The 20,474-nt window shown below is 37.5% G+C and overlaps 1 protein-coding gene across 4 annotated transcripts in view; it reads left to right on the forward strand.

Annotated features, from left to right (window-relative positions):
* The window catches only part of ldb2a (LIM domain binding 2a), an 85,306-nt gene extending 70,021 nt beyond the window's left edge, over positions 1–15,285 (forward strand). The window contains exons 6-9 of one of the 4 annotated variants that reach the window (XM_041048759.1): positions 4,088–4,211; positions 6,344–6,397; positions 7,198–7,346; positions 13,324–15,285. In XM_041048759.1, coding sequence (XP_040904693.1) covers positions 4,088–4,211; positions 6,344–6,397; positions 7,198–7,346; positions 13,324–13,554 — 558 coding nt within the window. In that variant the 3' untranslated portion in view covers positions 13,555–15,285. The remainder of the gene's footprint in view (positions 1–4,087; positions 4,212–6,343; positions 6,398–7,197; positions 7,347–13,323) is intronic. The other 3 variants (XM_041048760.1, XM_041048761.1, XM_041048762.1) reach the window with 3 other exon arrangements.
* The last annotated feature ends 5,189 nt before the right edge of the window (positions 15,286–20,474 follow it).

Consider the following 20,474-nt stretch of genomic DNA (forward strand, 5'->3'; position numbering starts at 1 on the left):
CACATAATTCAAGTATCTGTAACTACACACTAAAGATTTAGCTTGTGTTCATTCTTTCTTTTCGCGATTCAGACGGTCAGTACTCAGAAAATAAAACAATGAAACAGGGCTCATACCTTGTTTTCTGTTGCCTGACAGAACACATTTTATGGAAGAGGTTAGGTTGTTTGTGTGTGTGTGGACAGTTGCAGCTTTGTCTGTGAAGAGTTTGTTGAAATTGCTCGCACTGCGTCAGTGGTCTAAACCTGAAATATTCCACATAAATCTTCATGTGTCTGGTAAATTAGGAATTGGTCGACTTTCCCTGAGCACAATGTGGTTTTATTTTAAATGCTACACAAAATATTCCTCTTAACAAGGAATTCAGCCTTGTTCTGAGATTTTCTTTCATTTCAGTAATAATGAAAACATCATAAACTACTAGTAGTTTATTTTATTGAATTTACATTTTAAACGTGAGCTTTACAGCTTTATGGAATAAGATGCAAGAACTGAAGGCTCAGGTAAAGATTGAGATCTTACCGTGTCCTGTAAAGCAGTGGTTCTCATCCTTTTTTGCTTTTTATCATTAATATGAAGCAATGTATTTGATTAAATTGCTCACAGTTCAATTAGCAGTATCATTTAGAAACTATATTGAGGCCTAAAGAGATAAAACTATACCATTTCACAAGAACAAAGCAAAGATTACAAGAAAGTCTGAAGTCATCTTTTTTTTTTTTTTTTTTTTTTTTAGATTTAGATTTTCTTATTCCCTTCTCCAGTAATCATCTTGCTGCCCCTTCTGGAGATACAGATCCCCAGTTTGGGAACCACTGCTGTGTAGTCACTATTATTCAACACGTCATACAATTTGCAAATGATATTTTCTCCCGACTGTTATCATAGAGTGTCAAGGTAAAAAACACCCTTTCCTCACATTAAACTGGCAGTAATGTGTTTCTGGAAAAGGCCTTTCCCAGCGTTTATCAGTCCCTCCAAAAGAGACTGACAGTTTCCTGGCTAAGGGGTTACAACCGGCCTTTCTCTAACTCTCACAAACACACACACACTCTCTCTCTTTTTCTTTTTTTTTTTTTTTTCATTTGGAGTATTTAAGCCTTTCCATGTATTGGAGCTGCCGGCTTCCTACTATTCAGCCTGAAAATAGCCCTTGTTTTCAGGCTGAGAGCCAGGGCTTGTTGGCTGAGCTGGGGAGGGATATTACTGTGTCAGGAGGGAACTATCAGAGGAGAACACGGGATTAGTCTGTTACAGGGATGTTCACTTTACCTCGAGCTGCGTGGCATCAAAACACCGCCGTTCAAACAGAGGGAATAGCAGCAGACATTACTATGTTTATGTAGGTAATTTGGTGTAAGCAGCTGAGTCTGTGGTTGTTAGAATGACTAGTTTAAAACCTCTGACTGGTGAACATCCCTGGTTTGAACACCCATCATGCTAAAACATTTTTGCAAGGATTCCAGGTGTTATGAGGTGATGAGAATGCTGATTAGAACTGACATCAGAAATGTAGAGGTGGTGGGATGCTCAAGGTCAGATGAGATCATTTGAGCATGCAGTGAATGATTAACAGTCTCTTTTCTCGCAGTAACGACTGTCAAAGTGCCCTTGAGCAAGTTATAGTTTTGACCTCAAAGCACGCTGTTTGCAAAACACTAACAATAACTACAAAGACTGCTTGCCTGGTTAGCTATACCATGGCTATGTTGCTTACATCAGATGATAGTTACTGTGTGTGTTTCTAATATGTTCTTTTGTGTGCAAAAATCACTTCACCAACTCTTGGTGTGTTTACATTGTGTATCTTGGAACAAGACTGCCCTCCAAAGAAAAACCAACAGCATCAGTTATTTCAGCAAATTCCCAGTAAGGACACATGTTTACATCCAAGTAACAAAGCCCACTGAAGGCTGAACTGAAGGAATCGTGACTCTTGTTTTATGGAAACAAAGGAGGATGTAGGCTGCAACTAACAATTACTTTTGTTATCAATCTGCCGATTAATTTTTCGATTAATTGTTTATGCTGTAAAATGCCAAAATACAGTGGAAAAATGCTAAAAGGATTGTTTGATTATCAGTATAGTTGCAGATCAGTTTTTAGTAGGTCAATTAATGTGCTACGACAGATGGTTAACAAAAAGTCTGTCCTTTGATACAGGAGACTGCTGTTCATCTCCCATGATCAGGATGTTAACCAAGTCGCGTGCCCATATAGGTGTCAGATCAGAAAATACTTTTAAATGATGAAAAGAAAATGGTGATTTTTAATGGTTTTACAAGACACAGGCATTATTGTCCAGCAGGTAGAGAGATCAGTGTTTCATCCTAGAAGACAGACAGTGTATTTTGTTGTTTAACTTGGAAAGCTATCAGCTTGGATCAGTAGGACTGAGTTGTTCTGAGGTAGATTCTCCTGAGTAGATTTTACAGTCCAGAAACTGATTGAAGTTCAGAGTGACCACAAATGAAATCTGATCTCAGTTCTTCCCTGTGCAGTGCGTCAAAGGAACATCTGTTCCTTTTTGTATGACACTAGTTCTTACAAGAGATGTGCTCTGTGGAAGCAACAACAGATCTACTCCACAGCACACCTGATGGCAGTAATGGCTGCCAAGGGGTCAACAAGTCCTCATACCTAAACAGCACAATAGGATGTTTCTCAGTGAATTACCCACATGTCCATTTTACTCATCTGGTGTCTCACTTAGTTGGGAAAAGATACACTACAGTACTCGAAAGCTTGTGGTCATGGTTGAGGTTAGATAAGATTTTTGTCATCATCAAATGAAGCCAACATTGACTGTTGGTAGAAGAAAATGTGTGAATCCTTCGCTACACACATCCATCCACCTTGACCTCCTCCCCATGACTTCTTGCAACTACCTTTGCAGCTTTAGAACAAATGATAAAAACTCTAGTTTCCCTGGACAGTCTCCTCTTAGCACATATGCAAGGTTCTTCCTGGCTAAGAAAAAAAAAAAACAAGATTATAAAGGCTTGCTGTGCTTTTTTTAAGAAGTTCCCATATTTTATTTTGTATAATTTATATATAGACAGTTGAGAGGTAACCCAGAATGGCGGAGGGAAGAGAGGTAAGATGGCTTACACAAGGGTCCACAGCTTAATCCAACTGGGAATCATACAGTCACAGTATATGGTATACATATTAAACCGCTATACCACCAGGATGCATATTCTTTATAGTTTATGAGTTTTCTTAACTAAACATTGATTGTTGATTGTTGATATTCTTCACAAAACAGGTCATTGCAGTAAAAGAATGCAAGTTTTCCTCAAGATAGAGAGACGCTTGGGAGGAACTGCAGAACTTTATGCAGTTAGAGGATATGAACAGGGCAGGTTGCCTGGAGTTTGATCCCGGCGTTGCCTTGTCATTGGTCCACCAATGCAGACGGGCCGGTGACTATCCAATCACTGTCCTCTGACTGCACTGACAACTGGATGGTTGCTGCTTTTGAAGAAGGCGGGCTGACCGGCTTGTAATGTTATCCAGATGTTATCTGGATGAGCTAAGCCTGATGTATTAAAGATGACAGGCTGACCCCTGGTTCCTCTCACTGCAGATCACCAGAGATTTACAGTTTTCTCCAGACTGAATTTTGTACTTAAGGTCTTTTAACTGGAGAATATTGTTGGAGCACAGTGTGGGAATGGAGGACCGTTCTGTTTGTTCGTTGTGTTTAAGGAGAGAATAGCCAGAGAAATGTGTGTGTCCAAGTATGTGTGCATGAATATGTGTGTCATTCACATTTTGTTGTGAGTGAGGTAAACAGCTCAACAATGGCTGCTCATATTGAAATGCATCATCCTGCCCATCTTTCTATCTGTCTTCTTGTCTTTCTTTCCAAAGCACTTGACAATAAACGTGTTTTTCAAAGGTACTTTATTAATAGTGTCTATAAAAAAACAAGATTTACTGCACAGTGAATCACTCAAAGTCAGTGTGGTGATTAATTAAGCAACAAGCTCAGTGTCTTTACGGCCTTCGTTTCTGTTCTCTCATCCAATGCTAAATAACTTGACTTTAACTGAACGTTTTGTTTGTCCTGTTGTGTTTGCAGTTGTGTGTCATCCTGGAGCCCATGCAGGAGCTCATGTCAAGGCACAAGACCTACAACCTCAGCCCCCGGGACTGTCTCAAGACATGCCTATTTCAAAAATGGCAGAGAATGGTAGCCCCACCAGGTAACTACCTGAACTCACATCTTCACTGTCTAAGTAAAGAGCCTGTTCAGAGAAGCAGATCTGGATAACGTTTTTCAGTAAAACCCAAAACAAGTCTGAAACACTAATCTGGAACATGGACAGATGTGAAAACAGCTTTTCAGGTTTTTCAGATAAGTCTGGATAAACCGGCTTCTCTGAACAGTTCAGACAATAAAAATAAATGAAAAAAAGAACTCATGTCCAAATGACGGCAGAAATATTTACATTTTCTAAAATGTTGTGGATCCAGTAGTAAGTGTTAATTATTTCCCCTACCAAGATTTTAAGTTGCTACCTTTCCATTAAAAAACAGCGTTTAATTCTGTTTCATCACTCACTTTGTAGGAATGGGGATATTTTTCTCAAGACTACGTTTTTATTGCATCATTTATGTTTCCAAATTTGCCATTATATGTCTTAATTCCTTAAATATGTTTTGCCTGTCAGGTATGTGAAATTAATCAGAATTCAGCGTTGCTTCTCAAACCTCAACCTCGCCAATCTTAACAGGCCTCTCAGCTCTCTATGATTGATGTTTTAAGGGCGGTTTCTGAAAAGTACCAGGCTTAAATTGGCTGTGTGGTCTTAAGCTGGAGAGAAAGAGTAAGAGTTTTTTGGACACATCGGAGTGGCTGCAAATTACCGCAATGCTAAGCGAGGCGTGACGAGATGTCTTTAAAAACCAACACCAGTCAAAAAGCCTTTGACTCAGACCTGTGTAACTTTAATTAAGAGTGCTGGATGTAATCAAACTAGTAGATCCAGCTCCCCGGCCAGCGGCTCCCCAGCGTCAACGACGTTCTTCAAAGAAAAGAAAAAACAGAAGAAAAAAAAAGAAAAAAAAAAAACATGGAAAGCATTTTATGAATATAAAGTCTGAAGGAAAAAAAAGACTCTTGTATTGATGGTTAATTTTGCACATGGAAAGAAAACACACCTTGATATGAAATCCTTTAAGGGCCACGGAGTATCATGTACAGCTTAGAGCGAGGTGTAGTCTGATTAATAATACACAGCTTCATTGTGGTATATGGAGTGCTTGTTTTTTTTTTCTTTCTCTCCATATGTTATAATCAGTCGCTTAATGGTATTTTTGTTTACCATCATATTTAGCAAGTCTGATTCTTCTTTAAAGCCAGGCCTCTTCAGTTTGTTCTACCATTTAAGAGGAGTGTTTTTCAGGGTCATTTCATGTCATCTGTCTATATTTTGACACGCAGTTTGCCTGATCTTTGCAGTTTAGCTGGAATTGCGGTTTTCCTTATTGGTAGGGTGTTATTCCCCCTTTCCTGCAATTCTTCTCCAGCTTGGAAACTGGTTGGGATTTAGCCAGGAAGGAAGCCACAGGCGCATTTATGCTCTGATAAGTCCTTTTGGTGGAAATGGAAGTGATTTTAGTGCGTCACCATTTCAGCATCGAAGGAAACCAGTTGGATAACAGAAATGATTGTCTCTGACAATAGACCCGCTTCTTTTTTTTTGCACACACACGTCTGTCAAAGTCAGGAATCAAAAGAGGAAAGTTGCTGATAAAAAATCCCCTTATTGTTTTGGCTCTGATATATAGCTTCAGTTTTGTTTGTATCATGAGTCGCTGGTGTTCTAACTGAATATGAAAGCATCTCCCTTGGTGTGATTAGTAAGAACCTCGAAAAATGTATTTCATTTTCAGACATCTGTTTGAAGATCACAGCAGTGTTTTCTTGTCTCTCTTGAGATTAAAAGGAATAATGTTTTCTAACAAATGTTGGCAAAATTTGCAAACTTGTGTATTCATAAATTATGCACTACATAAATTACTTTATAAATACTAGAAACTCCAAGATCTCTATTAACCTGTGTCGTCACTTTATATCTTTTTAATAATAATGATTTCACTTGTGGTTTAATTGCACCTTTAGGAATTATATATAGCTCATAATTGGAAAAACATATTTCATTGACGTATAAGTTTCCCAGTGGTGTTAAATAGCATCTGTATGGCACTGAATGTTCAATTTTTTCTCTCCCTTTTCCTCTGTCGTCGTCTCTGGTCTCATTCTGTCTTAAATTGTTTAAGAAATTATTCAACAACCTGAATAAGATTAAACTGATTTTGGCTCCGGTTTCAGCTGGACACCCACAGAACTTCAAAACGGAAATATTTCCCACAAATCACAAAAAAGGTATCTTCTCTCTTACACTGTTGTCTGTAGTCTTATACCAAAGCAGCGTTGTAGTGCTCATCGGAATGCCATGAAATACATTTTTGTGTGCAAGTTAATCATGGATGCTCAACTGCATGTTGAAAATAGAACTAATACCTGTAATGAATAACAAATACAGGTTACACATGCCAATTGTAATGCATGTATAGACACATTTCTCCTTCACTGGCTAAAAGAAAATGATTGAAACAATAACATGGTCATGCTCAGCAAATCACTTCTATAGAAATGCAACAAATGTGCAAGAATGGACGCAGTACAAAAGCATGTTCAGTAATATGAGTGTGCTTTCTGCCTCAGCAGAGCAGTTTCCATCTGGCTCATGCTATTGAGGAACATGGCAACTGGTGCAGCGCTAAAATCATTAACAAGTTTATATTACGTTGAGCATCAGGGTCCATTGTTGAGCATTTATGCAAATGAAACACGGGTTCTTTCTTACTAGTGCATGTCTTGGGAGATGTTAACGCTCGTGCGGTTTCACCTCTGAAGAAAACAAAGCATGGATCACTGTGGACTACTCGCTCTTGTTTGTGTTACGTGTCTTTTTGTGTGTGTTTGTGTGTGTGCTGTCTCGTGTGGGCATTTCATACAAGTTTGTCTGCACACCTTTGTGTCTCTACATATGATGTTGCCAGTGCGAGCCTCTACTACATGACCTCAGACACACACACAACCTCCACACCGCACACAGCCCTACACCTTGTCTCCATCTGTATGCATTATGTTCTTGGCATGGCCTCTGTTTCTCTTTGCTGGTCGCGCCAAAGCTGAGCCCGCCCGACAGACAACCACGAAGAGGAGGAAACGGAAGAACTCAGCCAGCAGCGCCAACAGCAGCGTGGGCACCACTGCCAGCAAGAAACGCAGCCCCGCCACCAACTTCAGCCTCTCCAGTCAGGTACCTGTAAGCATCAGCTCCACTCGGTTTGCCTCCTCTTTTACTTTTATTCTATTTATCCACATGCATGTTTGCAGGGTTACACAAAGGCACAAGAAATTCCTCATGGTATTTCAGCTATTAGGTTTAATTTATTTGCATGAATGAGAGAAAAACACCAGGAGGAGAGGGTAGAAAAGAAACTCAAACCTGTGCAGTGAGACAAAGAAACCCCGAGGGACTTGTATGAAAACATCTTGCCCCAAAAGACAAAGAGAGAACACATCAAATATTATAAAGAGTGACACAAACGACATTAAAAAACATCAAAGCAGGAAATAGTACAAGAACAGCTAAATTTATAAATAACAAGTAAAGAAGGTGAATAAAAGTGTTCCTTTGCTGCTGCTTTGCTGTAGGTAGTGTCAAATCTAACCCTAACCCTAACTGATATTTAGCTACTTAATTTTCTACCAGTGTTTCTCTCTGTGCACTACATGTTTCTCAGAATATATATGTTTAAAAAGACCCAGCTGACCCTGTTGCTAAACCAAGTGGCCATAGCCTAAAGGTTTGGGGAAAAAAATAAAAAATCTCAGGACCAAATGGGAAAATGTGGGTGGGGAAAGTGACACACTGCCCTCTCTCAGCCACCACACTTGACATGCCCTTGAGCAAGGCACTGAACTCGCAACTGCCCAGAGGACTGGTAGCCTGTACTTGGCAGCTCTGCACATCTAGAACTGTATGGATGTGAGGTAGTATGCTGCTGTTAGAGAGCATCTCTGATTTAAAAAAAACAAACGAATCAAGTAAAAACTAAGAAAGAAAAAAAAAAAAAAAGCTTCTTAATGTCCGTGCTCCATATACAGTCACCAGTCCTTACTCGTTTTAGTGTTAGCGACTGTGCTTGTCTTGTCTCTTCCACAAATTACTTATGTGCACAGTAAACTTGCCTTATATCACCAGCAGACTGTGACTAATCAATACTTAAGATTTAGCAAACCAACAAACAGTCATAATAACGAACCAATATTAATCAGTCATATTCTATCTAGTTATTTTCCTGTTGCTTCAAAAAAACTAATTGCATAAAGACAAGTTTTTAAAAAATCTGGCCTCATAGCTCTGCGTACTGTGTTTCAGGGTATGAATGTCTGATTTTGCTGCATGTCTCCATAACAGGCCACTTGACACAGTTAGAGGTTAAACAGCCTCTTAAACAGCTGAGTATTACACCACATGCGTGGCACTCCCCTCGAGGATTCGATGCTGTTGTGTTGTGTTGTCTGCAGAGAGTCTAGTTTTATTCCATACACTGCTCATTATACACATACTGTATTATATTTACACTACTGCATCCAATTTGCTATTCTGTACCCACACCGGTGCAGCACTCGGGCGTTTTTGAACACGTCATTCCTGTACAGCTAAAAATGTGCTGATGCCAAACATAACTGGGATCTGTCGACGTTAAAGGGTTGCTGCTTGGCACTGATGCGTGTTCATCTTCTACACAGGTCTAATTCTGCTTAATAGGAAATGCTTTTCTATACAAATTACATGTATTCTCTGCTAATTTAACTTACCTGTTACATTTTGAAAGAAACATAGGAAGTGTATAAAATGCAGAATTATAACACTGGGAAAGATTTTGGTTTTGTTTAAATGATGATATAGTAAGCCTGTCATGTGTATGTGTAAAGATTATTTTATAAGTTGTATTTTACGGTACTAGCATGAAATAAAAGAACAAATCAGTGATCTAAATATAAATCTAACTAGCATGTTTTGACTTTTCTAGTATTTAGCCAAGACAGCTATATTTCCCCAACTTTAACCAAGTACTTCAGGTACCTAAATATAACAGTAAAAAAGGTTTTGTCCTGCTTTAGTTGCTACAAGCAGATATAAAATTCCAAGATCGGAACAAAAAATATGTTGTTAGTGAACAACATATTCTAGAAGAAGTTTTATATATTTATATTTATATTTATATTTATATTTATATATCTATATCTATATATATCTATATATATATATATATATATATGTCCCCCAATTGGATATGTAATTTTATTACTGGATGGACATGTTTCTCCAGTTTCCAGCCAGGTAGGGGTTGTTCTTCTGCTTGGCACTGATGGCTAGAAAACCTAATTCCCCGGGCATTTTTGGCAGTATTTCTAAATAAGGGACACACTCTTTCTCCCACCTACACACACGCATGCTGTACTGTCCCTCTACATTCTGTCCTGTGGTCAGCAGTCTTGTCATCTTTAGAGATTTGTTGCCCTCATTCTCCTCTTTTACCTCCTTCTCTCCATCTCTCACATGCATGATGCACATTACAGACACACATACATACACACAGCGTGCGCAATTGTTTTCTCTCTGGAAGGCAGTTTGGCTCTGTTCCAGCTCTCATTATCACCGATATCTGTATACACCCTCCACCCCCAGCCCTCCTTCACATGCACACATTCTACTCCATCACTGCCCCCTTCCTCCCCACCACCATCTTCCCACCCACACACACACACACACCAGTCGTACCACTCATGCCTTGCATTCACACGCCTCTTAAAAGACTGGCAGCGTGGCTGGTAACATGCTGGTTACATATGTTGCGCGCCTGCTGTCTTTGTCTGAGAAGTTGTTCGTTTGTGGCTGAGCACAAGCCTACGTGAGCCCAATGACAATAAGGAGTGGACCCTCGCAAGGGGAAGGGGGGGTTACCAGCGGCTGGAGGAGAGGAGGTGTGGGGGGAAGGAAGATGGGGAGGGGGTGTTCATAGAATGAGCAACACTGACCTCTAGTGGCCTGAATTAAGGGTTGAACTTGTGTATGTCTTTTACCAAGCGTGCCTGTAGCAGCAGTTATTTCTCATTTCAATGCTGTAAGTCAGTGTCTGTCAGTCAGTGTATTTGTCGGAAACAAGTACAAGACATATTGTGGACTAAACCCTTAATTAACTGTCCATCCGCTGTGTACAGACAGTAGCAGTGTTTGAAGAAGTACTCAGATTGTGTATCCAAGTAGAAGTAGCACAACCATAATGTAAAAGTACTCCATTACAAGTGAAAGTTTTGCATTCAAAATTCTGTTTGAGCAAAAACACAAAAGTATTTCATTTCAGAATAATGTATATTATACTACTGAGTTATAATTATTGATGCTGTCACTTGTACATCACTATTTTAGAAAAAAAATTGAGCCTTTTTAAGTTAATCTTTATAATTGTGAGCTGAACACATTGTTGGCTTTGGTCTTTTCACAGGAGAAAAAATATGGAAAATCTCCAGTCTTATTCTTTAATGTTGTATTTTGTGATGTTAGCATGAGGTAAAAAAAAAAAAAAAACTCACACAAGACAGTGTTTAAACTGTAGATTCTGTCTGCCCTTCTCTAAATTTGAATCCAGGAGGAATGAGGAAGGGCTGGTAAACTTTGGGGTCTGAGAGTGTGGGCGTGCATCAGTTCAGCTGACTACATTTTATTACATATTCTACCATATAACCTCTGTTTCAACCCGTTTTTCGGCTCTGCTTTAAGGGACCGTTATGTTTTCTGTCCCCTTTGTCGTCACCATAGTCCCACCACATCGTCTTTAAATTCCCACTTGTTGCCTTGGAGGCCCGAGGAACAAATATGTCCTCCAAGCTACTCGCTGCTAATCTCTGTAAAAATATGCTAATGACACTGCTCAGTGAATGAAGGGAACAGGGAGGCGTTTATCGCTGCGTTGGCCCATTCAAAGCCTCGCCATTTAGCTAGCACGAAGGCTAACTCTTAACGAGATGAGTAGACGAGTAGACAGTATTAATTAGCTCACAATTAGCACTCCCCAGTCCCAGACTAGCCACCAGCTGTGATTGTCGGAGGGATTTTTTTTTTTTCTGGGTGCAAAATTGGCCAGAGGTAGGTTGACAGGCCTCCTCACAGGAACAGATGGTGAATGCAAGGCTTGTTGGCAATCAGCACGTTTTTAGCTAATGACTTAATTAGCTATGCAAATTGACAAATCAGTGTGGATATTGTCATTTAGTTGAAAAGCTCACCTAAATTAATTAGCCTGATTAAGGCATAGTGGGGTGTAGAAGTGGTCGCTAGGGGGGTTTTGGGGACGGCTTCCCCATTGGTGCTCTTCATCAAAGTGTGTGTGTGTGTGTGTTTTGAGTTTTGGGGGTTGGGGGGGGGGGTGCAAAGTTGTCTAGTTTTGTTTGTATGTTTACATTAATGCTTGCTGGATGTGATCATGTGTGTTTGTTCTCTGTGATTTTTGTGTACAAATCTGGGTTGGCGTGTGTGCTTCTGCCTGAGTGTTTAGGCTTGTGTTTGTGTGTGTATTTCTTGTGTACAATTCATAGCATTAATCTGAGTATGCATTCAAGGGCTTTTGTCCGTGTTTGTGTTCTGGTGTGCGATTGTATGCTGAGGTGTGATTGTACAGTAAGCTTATCTGGGTTTGTGTGCCAGTGCATGTTTGTCTGTGCTTTTGTGTGTGTGTGTGTGTGTGTGTGTGTGTGTGTGTGTGTGTGTGTGTGTGTGTGTGTGTGTGCGCGCGTTGCAGTGGAGATGGCTGAGGCGGGCGAGATCTCCCAAGCCAGGCAGCGTTGACACACATGACCAGTGAAGCGTGCGCTCCATTTAACTGTACAGCTTCTTCCCAGGTTACGGTGGGTGGTGCTGGGGCTCGCCAGCAGGGAGATGCTTAGTCAGTCAAAGGAAGATGAGATTCAAACACTCAGTACACACAAGGAAATACAGCTGTGATTCAGAGCTTATTGATCAATATTTGAATTCACAAATTACACTCCAGTGATTATTTGTCAACAGAATCACTCTGTGCATGAAATGCAGAGGAATTAGTCTTGATAACTTGAAATGACGCAAGCTTATACTGGTGCATCCCACTCCACAGAATTATCAGGAATCCTTCACGTCACAACAGTCACAGATAGCGGTGGATAATGGATAAATCTCTCTCCTTCCCTCCCGTGACCCTCTGTGAGAGGACCATCTCTGTGAAATATGTCTTACATGATGAGTATTGATTGGGGTGGGTACAGAGCGCTGGGGGAATCCACTTTCTGTACAGGAAGGTTTCATTTGCACAGAGTGCTTCGAGAGAGGTCGACCATACGGATGGGTTCACTGGATACACCAACATATGTCCTAAACATACACACACACATACAAACACGCTGAACCATACACACACATACTCCTACTGTCATTTCATCACATGCACGGGGTCTGTGTTGGTGCAGGAAAATACATACACCTTCACCTGTCATGGGGGTTTTGGGCACTTGTCGTACAGCTTGGGAACAAAAAGATGGCAAATGCACAGACAAATAGATCTGCAACTGTAAAGACATCAAGTCAAGACTTTGTAAATGTCTTTATGACCTTGTGGTGTTTTTCCCTCCATTTTAAAAGACGACTGATTAAATTCTCGTTTTTCTGCTAAGGATGAAAATTAGACAAAATGCATATTCATTTATTTGAAGTAATGCAAATGTTATTATAAAATCGTTTTGGGAGGATGTGCGTACACTTGATATTCAGATGGTACTTTGGTCTGAGAATTAGATGAATCAGATATGCATTAATTTCTTCTCTGGTGTTTTCTCACTCACTTTAGCATATTAATTTTGAATCACCCCTAGGCTAAGTATGGACGGCCCTCCACAAAAACCAAAACGATTTCACGGTTGCCTGTGTTAAAATGTATTATATTTGTAAACCAGTTTTAAAACTGACTGTTTTAAAGAATATAAAGCCTGTAAACAAAAAGTGGGCCTAGTAAAGAAAGAAACTGACAATGTTATTCATTGTGAATAAAATCTTAGTAGTAGCAAAACTGTGAGTTTAACAAAAAAAGACAGCTTGAACATGATGTGACCTTTTAAAAAGTGTGTACCCACAAACTAGAACATTTTTATGTTTTTTTTTCTGTTTGTAAATTTGTTCTTCGTGTTTTTTTGCCTCTCTCCAGGACGTGATGGTAGTGGGCGAGCCAACCCTGATGGGCGGCGAGTTCGGGGATGAGGATGAGCGTCTGATCACTCGTCTGGAGAATACGCAGTACGACGCCACCAACGGCCTGGATGACGAGGATGACTTCAACAGCTCCCCAGCACTGGGCAACAACGCGCCCTGGAGCAGCAAACCCCCTGCAGCCCAGGACAGCAAGCCTGAGAGCACAGCGCCCCAGCCCTCACAGTAAAACAAAAGAAGAAGAAGAAGAAAACAACAGATCCATGTGGACCGGATTTTTTAACCTCTCCCCTTCCCTTGAGGGCAGTGCTTCTACGCCTCATAACATTGTACTGAATCAGAACCCCCGTTTGCAAACTTATGGCTGGCTTGTCAAAGCCAAAATATGTCCGTCCTGGATATTTTCTTCTTCTGTGAATCACTCTATCATCTTGGAGAACACTGAGAACCGGCAGCGTTGCACAGCAGTATCCACAGACAACAATTGCATACGCATAAGTCGTATGCAACTGTAATCTAAAAATAGAAAGCTGTGGGCATTTTTTTTTTCAAGATTGCAGAAAATTCCAGATCAAATTCTCCTTCTTGGATCCTCAGTTACAAACCTCTCCTCTAGTGGAATACCACAGCTGTGATTGGTTGACCTGCAGGTCACAAGTCATCACGCTGGCAATAGACAGTGGAAAGAAAAGAAGATGAATAAAAACAACAAACAAAATGTCTCACAAAAAATAGCGAGCCCAACGTCATGAAGGCAAGGTGTTTTTTAACAGCTAACAGAGCAAATGGAAGCGTCTAACCACATTGGAAGCAAATGAAACATTGTTTGAGGCAATTGCATTTTCATTGGAAATTCAGTTGGCTGTTGGTTTGTTTCTGCTGTTGCTGTTTATTTCCATTTCCAATTAAGAGGAAATAAAAGTTCTCTACCGCTATGGACTCCTTTCAAATGAGGGAAAACCGTGTCCTAGGATTGTTTTTTCCACTTTACTGCGGTTGTCACAGATTGTGATTTCATGCAAACCAGTTTGATTGTGTTCGTAGTCTGTTGGTATTTTGCTTCTCTCAGAATCCTTTGCAATCACATTGTAATTTTGCAGATCAGTATGTGAACTTTGCCGACACCTGTTGATGCATTAATGTTGATTTTTTTTCCCTCCTTGAAAATTGGACTTCTTTCCCTTTAACGACCTACTCCCAAACTGATACTAAAGCCTTTTCCTGCATGATTTTATAGGGTTTTTATTTTGTTTGATATATGTACTTTTTAAAACGCATCAGTCCAATTTTCCTTTTGAGTTCATCAGTTTGGGAACACTGTTACAAGGTTTGTAGCTCTGTAAATAGAGGTGGAATCTATTTTGTCCACTGTAAATCAGCCACTGAAACCAGTTTGGAAATGGCAGCTGTTTTGTTTTGTACAGGAGGTTCAGATTTCTGTAGGGTGGTTTGGATGGATGCTGGTTTGCCTCCGTCAAAACCAAACTCTAAATGCTCCCCGTCCTCTTTAGCTAGTACAGAACCAAAGCCACAAATTTAATAAACAACCACACAGTCACACAGTCATATTTCTTGTATATTCTGTGACATAAGAAGAAACCAGTTTTACATTTTAAAAACAACGCACAGATAAAATCCCATCCACCCCACAGAAATAGTTTGAGATCCTTGTATTTGTGTTCACAATTGTTCTTTAATCGACTTGATTCTATATCCCTGATCTCTTTTGTTGGACTTTTGTTTGAAAATGGGCAAGAAGACAACATTGGATGTCTTTATACAATTGGATCTTATGGGTATTTATTTGTGCATTTGTAAGGAAGCTAACACATTTCTAAATATGTTTGAGCCTAGTATTATTAGACACCATTTGTACATTATATAGCAGAGGTGTTCAGTGTCATATCTGATGTCTGGTATGTATGCTTTACCATTATGTGTGCCAATAAACCGTGCTTACAAAGGAGTTAAATTTGGTTTGGTTACATGCATCATGTGTGTACATGGCCAACTCTTTTTTGGTCTGTTTCCAATATTTACTCTCATCTGTTCACTCTGAATAGTTTGACAAGTCAAGGAAAGTTAATTCTTAACCTTGGAAACACAAGTTGACAAAAACAATCTCACCACAAGGTCTACTCAGTCGCGGTTCTATAGCTTTTGATGAGATGAGATGACCTTCCTCAACAGATGGAGCAGCCCTTTTGTCATTACAAATGTCATTTATGTCCCGCCCAGCATGGGTGGAAAGTCCTTGAAGTGTTCAGTGAAATGTACAATCTACATTTCCATGACAACTGGATGTCCACATCTGCTAAGGAACATCATGCAATATGACTGAAAGCTCCAGAAGAGTTAGATGGGAATTTGTGATGAGATGCTTTTGTTAGCTGGAAAAATCCAGTCTCTGTAGCATCTGTGTGCAGGGAGACCTAGTGGTTGGTGGATCTCCAGAAAGGTGTAATTCTCAGCTTCATTTTAAGAGAAAGAAATCTTTCTTACAGTAGCAAATTACACGTCTGTTCTGAAATTGTTTTTTTTCCCTTATTTTTCTTGTTTCTACTGATATCTGAAATTATTGGAAATTTCAAGCCGTGGGAGTCGCAGCTAGCGCAGCCACGCACAAGAGTCCTCCTATGTCCTCTCCTCTCTCCTGCTCTTCTTCCCAGAGAAGCACAGCAGTATACAGCAACGGAAAAGACATGGCCCGCTCCCAGCAGGGAGCACTATGAGTGTATCATCATATGAACATATAAATGATTTGAGAGTGTGAAGGTCATCCTTTTTATCTGTGCAGAGCAAACATGTAATTTGGTTTAATGGACAGTGTGTTATTTGTAAATTACTTAGCATTTAGTGTTGTTTAGAGTTTGCGTAGACATTTCAACTACATGAAAAATACACATATTTCCTATTCCCAGTAGTTGACGCTATTTGTGTATCATGATATCAGTACATCAATCTGTTCTGAATCACATGTTCAACAGGACTGTAAACTTTACAGTCCTGTTGAACATTGTCATGTTCCACAATGGATGAAGTATGTCAAAATCTGCCAAAAAAAGTCAAAATTTTTTTGACCTCAAAATGTCATAAAAAACGTCATAGTATAGTTAGGCGTCAAAATCAGATAAAAAAAGTCAAGTTTTTTTTTGACCTCAAAATGTCATAAAAAACGTCATAGTATAGTATGGCGTTTTTTTCAGCCAAAAAAAGTAAAAATTTTTTTTGAGCTCAAAATGTCATAAAAAACGTCATAGTATAGTAAGGCGTCAAAATCGGACCAAAAAAGTCAAAATTTTTTTTGACCTCAAAATGTCATAAAAAACGTCATAGTATAGTATGGCGTTTTTTTCGGCCAAAAAAAGTCAAAAATTTTTTTGACCTCAAAATGTCATAAAAAACGTCATAGTATAGTATGCCGTTTTTTTCGGCCAAAAAAAGTCAAAATTTTTTTTGACCTCAAAATGTCATAAAAAAACGTCATAGTATAGTATGGCGTTTTTTTTGGGCCAAAAAAAGTCAAAATTTTTTTTGACCTCAAAATGTCATAAAAAACGTCATAGTATAGTATGGCGTTTTTTTTTCGGCCAAAAAAAGTCAAACTTTTTTTTGACCTCAAAATGTCATAAAAAACGTCATAGTATAGTATGGCGTTTTTTTCTGACAAAAAAAGTCAAAATTTTTTTTGACCTCAAAATGTCATAAAAAACGCCATAGTATAGTAAGGCGTCAAAATCGGACCAAAAAAGTCAAAAAATTTTTTGACCTCAAAATGTCATAAAAAAGTCATAGTATAGTATGGCGTTTTTTTCAGCCAAAAAAAGTCAAAATTTTTTTTGACCTCAAAATGTCATAAAAAACGTCATAGTATAGTATGGCGTTTTTTTCGGCCAAAAAAAGTCAACATTTTTTTGACCTCAAAATGTCATAAAAAACGTCATAGTATAGTATGGCGTTTTTTTCAGCCAAAAAAAGTCAAAATTTTTTTTGACCTCAAAATGTCATAAAAAACGTCATAGTATAGTATGGCGTTTTTTTCAGCCAAAAAAAGTCTAAATTTTTTTTTACCTCAAAATGTCATAAAAAACGTCATAGTATAGTATGGCGTTTTTTTCAGCCAAAAAAAGTCAAAAAATTTTTTGACCTCAAAATGTGATAAAAAACGTCATAGTATAGTAAGGCGTCAAAATCGGACAAAAAAAGTCAAAAAATTTTTTGACCTCAAAATGTCATAAAAAACGTCATAGTATAGTATGGCGTTTTTTTCGGCCAAAAAAAGTCAAAATTTTTTTTTAACCTCAAAATGTCATAAAAAACGTCATAGTATAGTATGGCGTTTTTTTCTGCCAAAAAAAGTCAAAATTTTTTTTGACCTCAAAATGTCATAAAAAACGTCATAGTATAGTAAGGCGTCAAAATTGGACAAAAATAGTCAAAAATTTTTTTGACCTCAAAATGTCATAAAAAACGTCATAGTATAGTATGGCGTTTTTTTCAGCCAAAAAAAGTCCAAAATTTTTTTGACCTCAAAATGTCATAAAAAAAGTCATAGTATAGTATGGCGTTTTTTCAGCCAAAAAAAGTCAAAATTTTTTTTGAGCTCAAAATGTCATAAAAAACATCATAGTATAGTAAGGCGTCAAAATCGGACCAAAAAAGTGCAAAATTTTTTTGACCTCAAAATGTCATAAGAAACGTCATAGTATAGTATGGCGTTTTTTTCAGCCAAAAAAAGTAAAAAATTTTTTTGAGCTCAAAATGTCATAAAAAACGTCATAGTATAGTAAGGCGTCAAAATCGGCCAAAAAAAAGTCAAAAATTTTTTTGACCTCAAAATGTCATGAAAAACGTCATAGTATAGTATGGCGTTTTTTTCGGCCAAAAAAAGACAAAATTTTTTTTGAGCTCAAAATGTCATAAAAAACGTCATAGTATAGTATGGCGTTTTTTTCAGCCAAAAAAAGTCAAAAATTTTTTTGAGCTCAAAATGTCATAAAAAACGTTATAGTTATAGTAAGGCGTCAAAATCGGACCAAAAAACTCAAAAAAATTTTTGACCTCAAAATGTCATAAAAAACGTCATAGTATAGTATGGCGTTTTTTTCGGGCAAAAAAAGTAAAAAATTTTTTTGAGCTCAAAATGTCATAAAAAACGTCATAGTATAGTATGGCGTTTTTTTCAGCCAAAAAAAGTCAAAATTTTTTTTGACCTCAAAATGTCATAAAAAACGTCATAGTATAGTATGGCGTTTTTTTCAGCCAAAAAAAGTCAAAATTTTTTTTTACCTCAAAATGTCATAAAAAACGTCATAGTATAGTAAGGCGTCAAAATCGGACAAAAAAAGTCAAAAAAATTTTTGACCTCAAAATGTCATAAAAAACGTCATAGTATAGTATGGCGTTTTTTTCAGCCAAAAAAAGTTAAAAAATTTTTTGACCTCAAAATGTCATAAAAAACGTCATAGTATAGTATGGCGTTTTTTTCAGCAAAAAAAAGTCAAAATTTTTTTTGACCTCAAAATGTCATAAAAAACGTCATAGTATAGTATGGCGTTTTTTTCAGCCAAAAAAAGTCAAAAATTTTTTTGACCTCAAAATGTCATAAAAAACGTCATAGTATAGTATGGCGTTTTTTTCAGCCAAAGAAAGTCAAAAAATTTTTTGACCTCAAAATGTCATAAAAAACGTCATAGTATAGTATGGCGTTTTTTTCAGCCAAAAAAAGTCAAAAATTTTTTTTACCTCAAAATGTCATAAAAAACGTCATAGTATAGTAAGGCGTCAAAATCGGACAAAAAAAGTCAAAAAAATTTTTGACCTCAAAATGTCATAAAAAACGTCATAGTATAGTATGGCGTTTTTTTCAGCCAAAAAAAGTTAAAAAATTTTTTGACCTCAAAATGTCATAAAAAACGTCATAGTATAGTATGGCGTTTTTTTCAGCAAAAAAAAGTCAAAATTTTTTTTGACCTCAAAATGTCATAAAAAACGTCATAGTATAGTATGGCGTTTTTTTCAGCCAAAAAAAGTCAAAATTTTTTTTGACCTCAAAATGTCATAAAAAACGTCATAGTATAGTATGGCGTTTTTTTCAGCCAAAAAAAGTCAAAATTTTTTTTGACCTCAAAATGTCATAAAAAACGTCATAGTATAGTATGGCGTTTTTTTCAGCCAAAAAAAGTCAAAAATTTTTTTGACCTCAAAATGTCATAAAAAAAAGTCATAGTATAGTATGGCGTTTTTTTCAGCCAAAAAAAGTCAAAATTTTTTTTGAGCTCAAAATGTCATAAAAAACATCATAGTATAGTAAGGCGTCAAAATCGGACCAAAAAAGTGCAAAATTTTTTTGACCTCAAAATGTCATAAAAAACGTCATAGTATAGTATGGCGTTTTTTTCAGCCAAAAAAAGTCAAAAAATTTTTTGACCTCAAAATGTCATAAAAAACGTCATAGTATAGTAAGGCGTCAAAATCGGACAAAAAAAAGTCAAAAATTTTTTTGACCTCAAAATGTCATGAAAAACGTCATAGTATAGTATGGCGTTTTTTTCGGCCAAAAAAAGACAAAATTTTTTTTTACCTCAAAATGTCATAAAAAACGTCATAGTATAGTATGGCGTTTTTTTCAGCCAAAAAAAGTCAAAAATTTTTTTGAGCTCAAAATGTCATAAAAAACGTTATAGTTATAGTAAGGCGTCAAAATCGGACCAAAAAAGTCAAAAAAATTTTTGACCTCAAAATGTCATAAAAAACGTCATAGTATAGTATGGCGTTTTTTTCAGCCAAAAAAAGTAAAAAAATTTTTTGACCTCAAAATGTCATAAAAAACATCATAGTATAGTAAGGCGTCAAAATCAGACCAAAAAAGTCAAAAAAAATTTTGACCTCAAAATGTCATAAAAAACGTCATAGTATAGTATGGTGTTTTTTTCAGCCAAAAAAAGTCAAAATTTTTTTTGACCTCAAAATGTCATAAAAAACGTCATAGTATAGTATGGCGTTTTTTTCAGCCAAAAAAAGTAAAAATTTTTTTTGAGCTCAAAATGTCATAAAAAACGTCATAGTATAGTAAGGCGTCAAAATCGGACCAAAAAAGTCAAAATTTTTTTTGACCTCAAAATGTCATAAAAAACGTCATAGTATAGT

Source organism: Toxotes jaculatrix, chromosome 10 (genome assembly GCF_017976425.1).
Source record: "Toxotes jaculatrix isolate fToxJac2 chromosome 10, fToxJac2.pri, whole genome shotgun sequence".
Taxonomy (NCBI): Eukaryota; Metazoa; Chordata; class Actinopteri; family Toxotidae; genus Toxotes; species Toxotes jaculatrix.